The 15,188-nt window shown below is 36.5% G+C and overlaps 1 protein-coding gene across 36 annotated transcripts in view; it reads right to left on the reverse strand.

The window, feature by feature from the left end:
* Positions 1-15,188, reverse strand: part of ABI3BP (ABI family member 3 binding protein) — a 237,401-nt gene that overhangs the window by 84,286 nt on the left and 137,927 nt on the right. For 19 of the 36 annotated variants that reach the window (XM_084875404.1, XM_084875411.1, XM_084875410.1 and 16 more), the window contains 14 exons: positions 14,934-15,008; positions 11,284-11,325; positions 10,127-10,174; positions 9,399-9,479; positions 8,906-8,953; positions 7,795-7,857; positions 7,604-7,678; positions 6,769-6,816; positions 5,255-5,314; positions 4,305-4,430; positions 3,974-4,006; positions 3,102-3,188; positions 1,686-1,745; positions 1,351-1,434 (listed from right to left, as the gene is read on the reverse strand). In XM_084875404.1, coding sequence (XP_084731530.1) covers positions 1,351-1,434; positions 1,686-1,745; positions 3,102-3,188; positions 3,974-4,006; positions 4,305-4,430; positions 5,255-5,314; positions 6,769-6,816; positions 7,604-7,678; positions 7,795-7,857; positions 8,906-8,953; positions 9,399-9,479; positions 10,127-10,174; positions 11,284-11,325; positions 14,934-15,008 — 930 coding nt within the window. The remainder of the gene's footprint in view (positions 1-1,350; positions 1,435-1,685; positions 1,746-3,101; positions 3,189-3,973; positions 4,007-4,304; positions 4,431-5,254; positions 5,315-6,768; positions 6,817-7,603; positions 7,679-7,794; positions 7,858-8,905; positions 8,954-9,398; positions 9,480-10,126; positions 10,175-11,283; positions 11,326-14,933; positions 15,009-15,188) is intronic. The other 17 variants (XM_084875425.1, XM_084875421.1, XM_084875420.1 and 14 more) reach the window with 9 other exon arrangements.

Consider the following 15,188-nt stretch of genomic DNA (forward strand, 5'->3'; position numbering starts at 1 on the left):
AACAAATGGTAAACATTTCTATAATCTCAGAACATTCACTTCAAAAAGAATTGTACCAAAGTAATCATGTGTCTAGAGTACAAAGCAAACACTACCAACCCTCTGAGCTGAGGGATATGGCATCTCTGCACTCAGGTACCAATGTCATTTTGAGACCATCTTTGTACTCAGGATAATTATTCCCATGAAGTGCCCCTGAAGACTCTCACTCACTTTGATGATCCTAGTCTAAGTAATGCATCAAAGTAGACCATACCTATCTTGCTGAAAACTCAACTTTGAAAGAGACCACCAGAATACTTAAGAGAACAGCATAAGGGGCACCTATTCTGACTAAGGTAGCAGGGTATCTATCCTTCTGTCCAGTGCTTAGGAAAAGCTGGACCATACATGGATACTGATGATTCTTATGAAATCCAAACTCCCAAAGCCAACATTCAAAATCCCTTTTCAACTGGCCCAATAGGCTCATTTATCTGCTGCAATCTCAATGAAATGCTCCAATCACCACTGAGAAGCCTTTGCTTCCTCTCCCTGGCTTCTCCACATGTCCTTCCTTTCTGTACTTCTTCATCCAACTTCCCCCCACAACTATGCCCCCTTCACCAAATCCTGTCTGTGGCTTGTTTTCAAACAGCCCATGAGAGCAAAAAATTATTTTTCTACCCTATCTTAGGTTGTTAAAAAAAAAAAAAGGTGGGAAAAAATAGCCCCCAAAGCCCCAAGTATTTACTCCAGCCCTTTGGGGGGAGGGGAATGTTTGCTAACTCTGGCTCTAGATCCTTACTACGACTTTCTTAAAATGTCGTTTTTATTGATTTTTTAATTTTTTTTTTTTGAGAGAGAGAGGAAGAGGAATAGAGAGACAGAAATGTAGATGAGTGAGAAATATCATTGTTTAGATGCCTCCTGCACACCCTGGGGAATTGAGCTTCCATCCCAGGCATGTGCTCTGGGAATCAAACCCGTGATCTCTTGGTTTTCTGGTTGATACTCATCTACTGACACACTGGCCTGGTGATCCTTACTATGTTTTACACAACCTTTATAGTTATCAAGAAATAATTTCCAATTTGCCCAAACATATGCTGTTCTGTAGTTGTTTCAGTCCATGATACAATTTCAATATTTAAAGAATGAGTAGAATCAAATAAGAAGTTAAATAGACATTTAGAAGATTCAGATTCACAATGTGTAGGGAGTCTGGCTACCACCTAAGACCTCTCTGACCGTGTTCTCAAGCCTACGGTGGAGTGGAAGCAGCCGCTGAGCCGGACTTGTCCCTTCCCTTTCTCTGGACCCCACGGGGCTGGGCTGCCAGGACTCCTCATCCAGGATCTACACATTTACCTAGTTTGGTCTGAGGAGCTTCCGGACTTGGTGAGGGTTTAGGTTTGGGACGAGGACGGCGAGTTCGTTCAGGCACTTTGGGAGCTAAAGGGAGAAAATCTCTGGTTAATAGTGTGTTTTTGTTCCAGAAGCTGTAAATAGGTTATGCTTGTTATAGTTGGACTCATGAAAACAAATGAGTTGTTTTAATACTCTTCAGTCTATTAAGAAGTAATTGAATGACAATGGAGGATGACACAGAAGTCCCGCGAAGCAGGAAGATCCATGGTTGGGAGGGTGATGGAATGGGTTGAAATGAGCAGGAAAAGCAGATGCTGGTGAACATGTGTCATTACCTAGTGTTGTTCCAGGAGCCTCGGTTCTAGGAATACCTGGTTCAAAGATTGTGTCAGGAACTGATCAAAAACAATAAAAGAAACCAAAGAGATTTTTTTGGTGAATTAATGAAATGTCAGAAAATTTATCTTGCCAGTAAAAATAATGCCTCTAAGGGGGAGGGGAAGGGGGATGGAAAAGATGAATTACACAAAAGCTTTAACATCTAGAGGCAGGAACTATGGGGGTGGGAGATGAAGTGGGGTGAGAAGTAGAGGGCCACCCTAGAGTCTATCTACCACACATACAACAGAGAGCCCTAAAGGAAGCTGGGACTATACTCACTAAGAGACTAATCCATAGTGAAAACAATGGCACAAAATATAAATAAGATGAGGAACAACCTCTCAGTTTGGGTATCATATGCTAGGCGTCTTCAGTTCTAAAAAAGCCTACTGGATCAAATTTAAGCTCTAGAGTAGATATCCCAGAGTCCCTTTACACACACACACACACACACACACACACACACACACACACACACACACATATATATATATATATATATATATATATATATATATATATATATATATATACTGATTTCAGAGAGGAAGGGGGAGGAAGAGAGAGATAGAAACATCAATGATGAGAAAGAATCATTGATTGGCTGCCTCCTGCATGCCCCCTACTGGGGATAGAGCCCACAATCTGGTCATGTGCCTTGACTGCAATCAAACCCAGGACCCTTCAGTCCACAGGCCGAAGCTCTATCTACTGAGTCAAACTGGCTAGGGCCCAGACTCCCCCTTAATTCATCCCATGAGCCCATTTAACAGGAGGGCATCAACAAGTCATCCTCTGTTTGGTATGCCAGCTTCAACAATCCTCTGCTTGTCTTCCACTAGTCCAAATTCTGTTCTGATTTCTTTCTAATTATCCTGGATTTTTTCTGTTCCAAATATTTATCACACTCCTAGCATACAGTAATTGCACCATCTGAGAAGTTATTTTACATTCACATAAACATGCTGCCTTATGTTATTTTCTACTGGTTTATGCAGGAACAGCCTTTGTTTACAACTGTATTACCAACTGACTGGGGAAATAAAACATGCTCCTACTTCTAATGTAGATCACAACTGCTACTATGGTTATGGGGGTTTAGAAGGGATTAACGAAAGTAGTTGAATTGATTGTAATAGGCTCGTACTTTACTGAGCAAGCTTTAACATGAATGGACTCCAATAGCAAAAGGCACATTGATGGAGAAAATTCCCACACAGGAGGCATGGGGTACTCAGGTCATGCTCTCCTAACCAGTAGCTTTTACTCTTAATAGATATATAGGGCATGTATCAATTATGTGCATAGAATTTAGGGTCCCAACTTGGGCGGACTGATGGGATTCCTTAAATGAGAAACCACATATTTACCCAGTGGAATCTGAGGTACTTCTGGATGGGGTGTGGTTTTTTTAGGTTTGGGATATGGACGACGGGGTCTCTTTGTTGTTGTTGGAGCTGAAGGAAGAAAAATTAGTATTAATATAGTGCTGATGGCTCCATAAGCTCTGAGTAGAATGATATAAAGTGGCTCTAAAACTTGTAAAAATTTCTTGGAGTGGAGAAAACTGTTACTTTGGTTTGAAACTTTCTTCTTTAGTATATTAATAGGTTTTCATTTATAATTAAGAGTTCTCCAGAGATTAAAAATTACATTGTAATCATGTTAAAAAATAAAGATGACAAACTCTCATTTTCTTGAAATGCACTTAATCTAAAACTGATTACAATCACTGCTAAACTATGATGGTGTGAGAGGAGTTCAAACTACCCTGTATTTACTAATAATAATTTAAAGTGATTAGGCTTGGACAAATTTTCCACCTGGTAATTTACTAGACTATAGTATAAAAAATTTGCTGAAACATCAACAAAATAAAAAAAAAGTTACGTAGAACTTGAATGTAGAAAGTGAGATACTTAGAGAAACTTCATGGTATTACAATTGATACTGTACTGGTGGTCTCAATAAGGGACAGATAGATAAACACATTTGGACCTCAGCTCTAACAAGCAGTACTATTTAAACAGGGATGCAGTTTCAAGCTGGGATATGGAAAAGACATCTGTCCTGAATTAAGTCCATTTCTGTTAGAAAGAAAGCTGTTTCGATTTTAAGATGAATACTGTAACGGATGACGCATTTGGACCTCATCATCTATATAGCATGCACCACAGGTAAGTTTGACAGCAAATGTGAAAAGGCTCAGTAGATAGAGCTGAAGGACATAAAGAATCATTACCTAAAGATGTCCCAGGAGTAACAGGTTCAATGTCTGTAGCAAGAAATGATCAAAAATACTTTTAAAAAGAAATGTTAAACACTGGGAAAAAGTTGTCAAATTCTCTTGAAAATGTACTTGGTCAGAATCACAGAGAAAAATGTAACTCAGTGGTCAGAGAAGTAAATAGATACATAGGCACCAAGAAGATACCAAGCCCTGTAAGGGAGTCACCGGTATTGGTGAGGGCCCTCACCCTTAAGGGTCACAGAGGCAATTAGGTGGCAATTTTAACTGCCATCCAGTATCACATCCAAGAAGGTCCCACAGGCACCAGGAGTCATATATTTACCTAGTGTGGTTGCAGGTGCCTCTGGGCTCAGTGTGGTTTCATGTTTGGGAGGTTTTGGACGTTTTGGACGTTTTGAAGGTTTGGGACGCCGAGGACGTGTTCTTGGTGGTTTTGATGTTTTTGGAGCTGAAGAAAGGAAACTGGTCAATATCAAATAACTCTGGAAACTAAAGAAGGATTTATACATGGCTCTAGGTTTTCTAAAATTTTGCTAGATTTCTTTGAGTCTTGAGAAAATTTCCTCTTTATTTCAAATAATTTCTTTGTCATCCATATGCAAAAAATACTTTTTTGGGGGGGTGGAGTCTCCTAACATTTATTTTGAAAAACTCTGTATAACATTATTTGAGTAATGTTATTCTGAAAGCATTATTATTATTGTTAGAGTAAGATTTTCAACAATGACCCTGACCACAGGAAGTCAGAGCGCAGCATGTACTTGTGAAGTTAGAGAGGGACCCAGGCTCACCAGCTTCTGGGGGACTTTACTTAGCTACAACTTCAATTAGGCATACATCCCATGAAACATGATTGGGAAAAGCACATCTCATTACTTAAAATCCTTGGTAGACAATAAAAGTGCCCCGCATATTTTTAAACAACTTTCTGTTGATTTACACAGAGTTATGAATTATGTTTATGGGACAGAATTGTATTTGAAATTCAGCTTAATCACCGAACACTGAGCAGACTCACAGGCTCTGTAAAGTTTTAATAAAGCTGGATAGAATGGGAGAGAGATGCTTTGCATTAGTTGCAAATAGGCTTATATTCTAACCAAGTAATTTGGTTAGACATCTTCAATACAAAGTGAAGGATCTAGTGGAATGACAAGAGAGGATGATGAGAAAAATCCTCGGAAAGAGAAAAGCCCCTGACCGAGATAGTAATGGAAGAGGCCAGACAATGGGCAGAAAATGCACTTGCTTCAAGACATAGGAGGTCATTACCTAATGTTGTCCAGGGAACATCAGTTCTCAGAGTTTCAGGTTCAATGTCTGTGGCAGGAACTGACCAAAAGCAATACAATGAGCAATGGAGATTAAGAAACACAGGGAAAAATTTACGTTGAAAATAAATCTTCTTAGCTCTGTAATGTTTAAAAAGTAGTGCTAAACTCTGGAAAAATAGTATTTGTTCTCTAATAACTGACAGTACTCTGGTATCCATTTATCTCACAAGATAGTCACACACTTTGCACTTTTGAATCCTTATGAGGCTAATGAGAAGCTTTTATTTTATTTTTTTTTACTTTGTTTAATTATCTGATTCCAACTATACTAGAAACTTGCCCCTTCCCCCCAAAAAGATAATTAGTCTGATCTCTATATTACTCTGAAAATTTATTATAAAAACCTCTGTTTGTATCTGAAACCCTTTTACGATCATTATTAATATATGTTTTGAGGAATATTGGTAGTAGAGATAATTTTTTAAAATCTTAGTCTGTTTATCAAAAATCTGTGTCAGTTATACAAAAGTTAAACTTTTGCCTTTCTCCAGAATAAATGTGTTACACTTTTTTACTGTTTCTTATTTATTCATTTATTTCAAATGAATAATTAGGAGATAATTATTTAAGTGAGAAACAGATGATTAAGAAAAATTTCTGAAGAGCAATACTTCAATTTTTGTCTGGATAAACAGGATGCCTAGAATTCTGTAAAGATTACATTATGCATAGAGATGAAGTTAAGATTTATTAACTCTAGTTTTAAATTAGTCTCTATTTTTTATTAAATTCAGAAGGTTAAATATAATATTAAAACATTTTTATCACTAAAAACCCTGTAAGCAATTATATGAAGATTGCTTTTTATGGACTGTCCGAGATACATATCACTGAGTTGGGTGAAGCCACATCTGAGAACATTTTCTGAACGAATGGAAAACATGGCAGACAGAAGAGAGGGAGAAAGCGAGAACAATAGGATGAAAACCATATTCAAAACTGACTGCCTTCAAACAAAAAAGGGGGGTTCTTATTTTGTTTGGAATTCAGCATCATAAGCTGAATTTTTCAACAGAAAATTGACATTCATCCAACTTGTATTTGAATAGTATGGAATCAAGGAAGCAAGAGATTTGTCAAGAAAGGAATAATTATGAATTGCATCAAGCCCCAAACAGCTTTTTCATTGGTCCCCTCCCACATTTATAAATTATACACAAAAAAACAGAGATCTCAACAATTTCCTGGTTTAAAGGATGGATGGAGAGAGCCCCTGTGACTCCTGACAGCATCAAGTGCTGGAAGCAATGTGAATGCCTCCGAAGGTTACCCCAGGAAGAGTAACACTCATGGGTTGTGAGCTGAGCAGATGCCAGATGGCCTCACTATGTTACAAAGGTCCCTAACAACGTTGGAAATGAATGAAAAAGATGGTGAATAACCGTTTACACAAGATTCAGACTCAGCAAGCTCAGAGAAACACTGACCAAGAAGGAAGACATCCATCATTACCTATGGTTATGGAGGGAGCTCCAGCCTCCGATGTAACAGGCTCAAAGCCTGCAGCACAAAAACAAACAGATAAAAATGATAAAAGCAGTATGTCTAAACTTTTAGGTGGCCACTGATGCTTAATTCAGAGGCCAGAGAACCTGATATAAATTCAAAAGTGATATAAACTGTCTTCTTGATAGGCTTCATGAGAGATGCTCTTAGTAAGTTAGAGTTTTATACTGATGGGAATCTTAGGAGAAATTTTCAACTGCAAAACAGTTGAATGTTCAGAACTGTTATATAAATATCTCCTTATTTGGGAGGAAATCGCTTAGGCTTAGTAAATAGTTACTGTTTAAAATGTCAATAAGGTATCTGAGAGGAGGCCAAGCTCTGATTGTGTGCCCATAAAGGAAGAACGCAGTGCCAGCCTCCCAAGTGCTGCCTGGCAGTGGCCACTCACAGCGCTCTCAGAAATGGTCCAGAAACAGAACTCCAGGCTCCCATTCATTACAGACCCAGATTCAGAGAACATGCCTAAAAATTCCTTAACATGTTAAGCTTCCTGTCAGTCTCCAGTGACTGAAATGGAAAGGAAGACAAAACAAGCTTGGTGCTTAACGGGTTAAGCAAACAGTATCTGTCAGTATCAGTTATAAAATATACTAATTTTCCACACACTGATTTGTTCATTTAACATTTAAACATTAGTGTGATTACTTTGAGACAATAATGAACAAAATCAAGGTACTTGGGTTTCTATGTTTTATGTGATATAATAAACTGTAAACATTTTCAGCAACATTCCCAAAGAAAGAGCTTCTTAAACTAAAGCATTGGAATTTATGTTTACCGGATTTAGTTGATGGCATATCTGGTTTTGCTGTGGTTTGGGGTTTAGGAAGTAATGGCTTTGGTGGTTTTGAATCTGAAGGAAAAAAGGTGCTATAATTAGTGTCACAGGAGAGCTGTGAATGTCAAGATTAATGTTACTTACACAATTTTTTCCTAGTTATAAATCAAGGCACTGAAAGTAGTGGTTACCAGGCTGGGTTTGAGGTCCGTCTGGTCTGTGTGTGGTTTTAGGTCTTTTGGATGGTTTTGATGCTAAAGAAAAAGGTATTAAATTAGCAAAATGATCATGGCTAGAACTGTCAGAATTAAGGACACATATGCTCGAGCAAATATACTATATAATTTCAGTGAATATATAGCAAAATTAGCTCCTAGGTTGTGGGAAGAATGGGAAATATGTCCAAAAGAAAAACTTTTCAAGAAATGCTCAAAAGGTGTCTTTGAGCAAAAATAATGAGAGCTGTAATAATATTTATTTTCTACATAAATAATTTCAAATGTGATAAGTGTAATAATTCTGTTACTTAATTGATTATATATAAAAATAATATGGTAGAAATTTGAAACTTGCTTAGGAGGGGACCTGGGAAATAATCTCTAACACTTGAAATTATATACAATGCTACTGATTTCTGAAATTTTCTAAAGTAAAGTAGTGAGTGATAGATTTATTTTGAATGATGAGAACTTACAATGAACTAATTATCATCAACAGCATTAGTACTAAAAACAATAAAACAAGTTTGGGCCATCTAATATTCTCAAGTTACAGACCATCCAATGTTTATATTGGATCCTAGACCAAGGATAGTATTTGTCCTTATAGTTATCAAAGCATACTCAAACTTTTTCTTCAAAGAAACAAAAAAGCTGGAAAAGCCATTATTTCATGCAGCTTTTAAAAAGAAAGAATGTCATACAAGCTGAATGAGTAAATCGATGAAATGATGATGAGGGCACTGAAATGAAATATTGCCATTTGTTAAGTTCAGGATGAGCACATAAGCGTCTATCTGAGAGAGTAGATGGTCTTTTCAACACAAGGACACGTGGGATGGAAAGACAGAGGGTTAGTGAGAAACCAGGAAGTTGTGTCTGAGACCACAGAGCTTCCTTAAACAAGCACACAGGATCCTTCTAGAAGTCTCCTATCTTCAGGTTCTTCAGACCCAGATAGGAAACTGAGGCGACGCATGGAATGAAAACTGTGGTGATCTGGCAGAAATGCAGTCATGCCTGGGTGGATTTTAGGAAAAGCAAAAGTGACAATGTGAGAGCAGTGGGAGGAGAGTAGAATTACCAATTGTGGGCACCCAGAGCTCCGGTTGAACCGTAGCAGGTTGCAGCGCTATAGAAGTGAAACATCAAAAAGAATAATTACATCAAGAAGCAGCATCTTGAGGAAGGAAACGTTACTCCTCAATCTTTACTTAACCAGCGTGCTCTATTTGGATGCGATTCTCCCTTTTATTTCCCCCTTTCCCTCATCTTTTCCCTATTGCTTTGCCACATCTCATCTACCATGAATATGCATCCTCCGTAAGATGATAAGGGTGCCCTACTTTAATAATACACTTAGTGAGTCAGTTTATTGCTGTGTGTATCTGTAAATGAAAATATAAATATGTATATTCGTGTAACATGAATATGGAAGGTTACTACAGATACTTAAATATAAATATCAACTATAGTGGTTCCTAAAGTCCATCAACTTAGGTAGGAGGTAGCTACTCTATCAGAAGCTATCATATTCCACTTTCTGTGTTAATTGAAACCCTCAACATCACATTTACCGGGTTTGGACTTGGGCACATCTGGACTACGTGTGGGTTTAGGGCGGGGGCGACGACTTGGCCTTTTGGTCTTGGATGGAGCTGAAGAAAGAAAATTAGCTAGTTAATACAGGACAGACAATTTTACATACACCTTAGAAGCGCATTTAAACTCTTTGGTTTATTGTGAATATGTACCCTTCTGTTTTGCACTTTTCTATCAATAAATAATAAGTGAATCTTCAATTATATATTTTTTGGACATTTAAGTGAATCTTCAACTATATTTTTTGGACAAATATTTATAAACAATCACTGTTCAAGAGCCCCCCTATTCATCCATTTTGAGATGGAAAATCCAGAACTCTGTGTAGCTTAGAGAAAGTAGTCTCATAAAAAATTTTGAAAGTGTTTGTTCAATAGGAACATGAGAAAAGTTATGTTTCAAAAGCCACTAGGGATAAAAATTAAAATTTCTTTGGGCTAAGAGTCAAATAAAAAGTTTTGCACTTAGCATTAAAAAAATCTGCAAATTATCAAGATATAGTTTGAATTCAAAAATTATTTCAGGGAAAGTATATTTTAAAATTGAGATACAGTTGATAAAACTATAGATTAAAAATGTTTCTCTGGGAGTAAGAATAGAAAACACACATAAAAATGAATATTAATGGATTAATCCATTAATTCGAGCCTGTTAATAAAGACACAAGTAGTCAGGAAAAGAGGTCACTCAGTAACTGCATTACCTAATGTTGTTGTTGAAGGTTTGGTTTCCAGTGTTCCAGGTTCTAAAGCTGCATGAAACATCATCAAAAAAAGAATCAAGATCAAAGAAAAAATGATTAATATGAAATATTAATGTGAAATAAATATGAAAAATGTTTAATCTTTAATTACTAAGTTGAACAAATATAAATGAAAATTTTAGCCATATGAAAATTCCCTTTTTTTATTTAAATTTGATCCCTGTGCTTTTAGACAAAATGAACAAAAATATAGCCAGTCAGTTAAGTTTGGAAAGAGAACTGGAAAGAAAAAGGTACCGTTGTTCTTATTTGGAATATGTGAATGCAATAGAGTAACCAACAGTTCGTGTTATGAAGGAAAATATGGGTAATTGGCTAAGATGGTACCAGCGGAACGCAGTATTTGCTCTCTTGAAGAAAAATAAGCTATAACATTAGGGTTAGTTTCTATATTTCTCTCTTTTATGAATTTCCTAGTGACATATCAGGATATTTAGATCTAGAAAGACCATAATGTATTTCAAGAAAATCTGCAAATGTTAGAGTTTCAAAAGGAAGAAAAACATCTCCAAATGTGAAAGCAAAACATGTCCCTAAGCCATGGTCACATTCCTCCAGATTAAAAGCAGCTCAGGACACATTCCTCTGATATAAGGAAGGACAATAAAGCATGTAAAATAAAAATGAAAAGAATGTGTCAAGTCAAAATCAGTATGGCTTTCATGCTATCTCAGAACCTCTACTTTGTTGAGCATGGGCAGAGAGTTTATCTTCTGGCAAAAATGGCTGAAAGAAAGAGCCAAAAAACAATGAAGGAATAAATTTTTATTTTTTAAATCTCTTTTTAAAAGATATTTGTTATTCATTTTTAGAGAGAAGGAAGAGAGAGAGAGAGAGAGAGAGAGAGAGAGAGAGAGAGAGAGAGAGAGAGAGATGTGAGGCTGCCTGTCCCCTTATCAGGGATCAAACCTATAATTTGGGCTGGTAATTGAACCAGTGATCTCTTTACCTCTTGGTTCATGGGATGATACCCAACTTAGCCACACCAGCCATGGCAAAATAAATTCTAAAAAGCTAGAGTTAAGGACAAAGTTGAAGATAGAGGGTGTAAAAAAGAGAGATAATTCTTTTTCACTAACTAATAGAAACTTCATTACCCATTGTTGACTGTGATGGTGTTGGAGTCAGAGGTTCCGGGGCTGCAATAAAAGCAAGTATTATCAAAGGCAATGCTGAAGAGCACCATCTAAGCAGAAACTAAATGTCCTTTAGTAGAAAACATATTCTCTCATTGATGAGCAATCAGGTTCTCCTGGCTTAACAACCAAAAAGTTCAAAACTCACATCCTCTCTGCAAACCACAATAAAAGTAAGATTTGAGATTTCTATATTTTTTGGTAGGTTTTTAGCTATTGTATTTACTACACAATATTCTGAAAACCATTTCTAGTGCTTGAGGAGATGCTCCATTAAAGGGAGGTCAGGCAGCTCTGAAAGGTTGTGTGGAGCTCTTGTCCATGCAGGACAGTTGGGCTCGTCCAAGGAAGAAGGAACAGACCTGTACCCGTGTCTGAATTCTGATAATTTTGGATGACTTTCAGCCTGGCTGGACCTGATATTATTTTATTAAAAAAAAATTAAATTTATGGTCTAAAAAGAACCCAAAGTGCTCATATGATGTTCTCCATGTTTATTAGCATTATTGCTGGTGAACAAACAGGTTTACTTAAACAATTTAGTCTATTTTGGTTAGTAAATCAGCAGAAGTCAAAAGGCAGTCTCAGATTTCATTGAAATGCTGAAAAATTGAATAATAATATCATTTAAATATTCTATCAGATAACAAATCCTCAGTGTCAGTCAAATTGGTGGAGAGAGAGAGAGAGAGAGAGAGAGAGAGAGAGAGAGAGAGAGAGAGAGAGAGAGAGAGAGAGAGAGAAAGAGAGAGAGAGAGAGAGAGAGAGAGAGAGAGAGAGAGAGAGAGAGAGAGAGAGAGAGAGAGAGAGAGAGAGAGAGAGGCCTAGATAGGAAAAAAATAGTAAGCACCAATACATTAAATATAATAAATATTTTTAAAATATTCACATCTGAAAACAGCCAACAACAAAATCTTCTGAAACTTCGAGGTTGTAATTCATGTTTTAATTTCTACAAAGGTGCCTTCTAAAAGAGTGAAAAAGTAGGTAAAATTTACTGCTCACAGCATTTTTACAAAGATTACTGTCTTTTAAGTTTTGTAAAAAAAAAATCTGCATTTTAAAATTTCCTGACAGGCAAAGACTACATAGGTATGTATTTCTATCAATTAAGCTTGCAATTCACCTCCATATAAAGAGAGTCAATGTTTATGAAAAACAAATACATTTCTGATGAGTTCCTCTTTTGACACTATTTAGGTGTTGTAGATAAAGATATAGAATTGTTCATAAAAAACAACAACAACTGAGTGGCATGCAAATAACTACACCACTCACCCCAACACAACACAAAGAAATATACAACTTGCTCATGGATTTGTGGCTAGCAATGAGAACAATGTACAAATCCATCCACCACACCTGTAATTAATTGGAAGACTCTCTTTGTGTGTGTGTGTGTGTGTGTGTGTGTGTGTGTGTGTGTGTGTGTGTGTTAAAAGTTGAAGAGTGCAATGCGAAAGATTAACTGTGAAAGAAACAATTCTAATTGGATGAGCTAGACAAGAAGGGACAGAGTAGATGGCTGGGATTTTCAAGAAAGCACTGGATTCTTCTTATGAAACAAGCAAAAACCAATGGTGGTTTTTACTTGTTAGTTTAACCACCAAGGAAAACCAAAGGAAAAGCAGCCTACTTGGAAAGTGAAATGGAAGAGAGAAGGAAGAGAGAGAGAGAGAGAGAGAGAGAGAGAGAGAGAGAGAGAGAGAGAGAGAGAGAGAGAGAGAGAGAGAGATTGAGAGAGATTGAAAAAAAGAGAGTGAGGAGAGGGCTGGGAAAGGCAATGAATCAACTCAAATCAAAAGCTTTTGGTGGTTTATTTGCTCTCCTGAACCTTGGCTAGAAACAAATTTTCAGCAGAGCTGTAACAGTGGCCTGCCCTAAAGTAAAAATAAATAATTAAAAAAAAAATAAAGCTAAAACACAAGTAACAGTTTTCAGACATCTAGTCATTACTCTGTGTTGTGTGTTGCCTCAATGTCAACTTGAGTTGGCATACATTTTAGTGCAGATTCTGAAGTGGCTATACTTACTGCTAGGAGAAAAAATGTGGCTATTCTTAAGTGATTAGGAGGTAGAAATGAAAGGAACATAAACTCATTAAGCTTCCAAATAATTTTCTACACTTTAAAAGGGAAATGTCAAATTAAGAAGTTTCTGCTCGAATACCTTAGAATAATAAGAAAACACCCTCCAATTCTTATTTGTATTAATGTACTGCCTGTCAGAAGACTTTCTAGAAACCACTGAAGTTAATAAAGTAAATTACATTGTGTAAATTATAATTAACATTTGGAGACATTTTTTGATGTTTTCACATTTTAGTTTGTAATAACAGAAATAATTAGGTTGGAGAAATATTTATTTAAATTTGGTGACCCAAACATACAGTAATGTTTCTCATACAGTCTGTTTGGTAATAATCTTCTATGCTAATATAACATAAATGTAATAGTTACTGTCCTAATCTAAAGTCCTCTAAGCATATTTAAAAATAAATGTACATGAAACTCTTCTCTCTTGATTTTAAACTTGTACAGCTCTTGAATGTCATGAGCTATGCCTCTTTCTCCAAATAGCCTCCCTGAGTAAGAATACATCATTCCATGTCCTGACTTGGAGACCTCACCCATGGTCACACTCCCCTAATCCCTAATTTTCTTCAGTCTGAGACCTGCACTGCCTCTTTAAAGGCGGTCATTAGAATTTTTTTTTTTCTGAGCAGTTATTTTTTCTTCTTTATGTATTTCATTGCAAAAAATAAAGTTTGCTCACTTAAGAGAAAATAACTTGCTTTAATAACTGTGCTTTGTAAACATAAATTAATGAACACTCCATTGAGCATTACAGTGAGAAATGTATTCTTCCTAGAGCTAAGGGTTTAAAATTTAGATGAAAATGATGGTAGTGACAGAGATCCATACATATACAATTATGCAAGTCAACATGTAAACTGTTGTATATATTCTGAATATAAAATGATAAAGATTCAATCCTTTAGTATGTCCTACAACCCTTATGTAGGGAATTAACTTTGTCTTAGATTTTACAGAATAACTCCTCCCTATAAAAGAGCCTTCTTTTCTTCAGCAAAACACCCTTAATATCTCATGGGAAGTAAGCAGAAGTCAGTGTTCAGAAATCAGCCCCAGTAGAGAAAGAAGTCATGGAGCATCAGGGAGATACACACTTATTAGCCTGAAAACTAAGAGGCTTCAAACAAGGCAGAGTTCTTAGGGGATGAAAAGACCCTTCCCTTTCCAGCTGAAAGGCAATTGTTCAGTGTCATAAGAGTGCCAGTCAACGTTGGTACTGGAAATTATTTCATAGTCCTAGACAAGAGAGACCTCAATCATGTACATCATTCTATGTCTGTGTTTTCTCTGTGAAGGTCATGAACATAATGCTCCTCCACACAGCTCAGAGCAGCACTGTGATAACATCAGAGGTGCTGGTAATGATGAGAGCATTTCATTGTATTTTTGCATTTTTCATGGCAAAATGTGTCAAACACCAAAATACAAATCAGAAGTTCCTGCTCCAAAGAGTGGCATAAAACAACGTTTCAATCTTAGTCTTGGAATATCAAAAAAAAAAATCAGGGTAATTACCAGGTTTGATGTGTGTCACTTCTGGACTCAGAGGGATTTTAGGTTTTAAAGAAATAAATTGTGTTTTACTGGGAGCTGGAAAAATAAAGAAACAAAAAGAATCAACAAATCCATTTTTAGACATTTCAGGGTCTGAAACTACAAAGGAAAACCTATACTGTAAGTAGAATGAGCCTATCATCTTGAGATGATAGAAATAGTCCATTAAAAGAGTATTTCACAGAGTAGCATTTAATGGAAATATAGTGATAATTT

Source organism: Pipistrellus hanaki (assembly GCF_964339955.1).
Source record: "Pipistrellus hanaki genome assembly, chromosome: 2".
Taxonomy (NCBI): domain Eukaryota; kingdom Metazoa; phylum Chordata; class Mammalia; order Chiroptera; family Vespertilionidae; genus Pipistrellus; species Pipistrellus hanaki.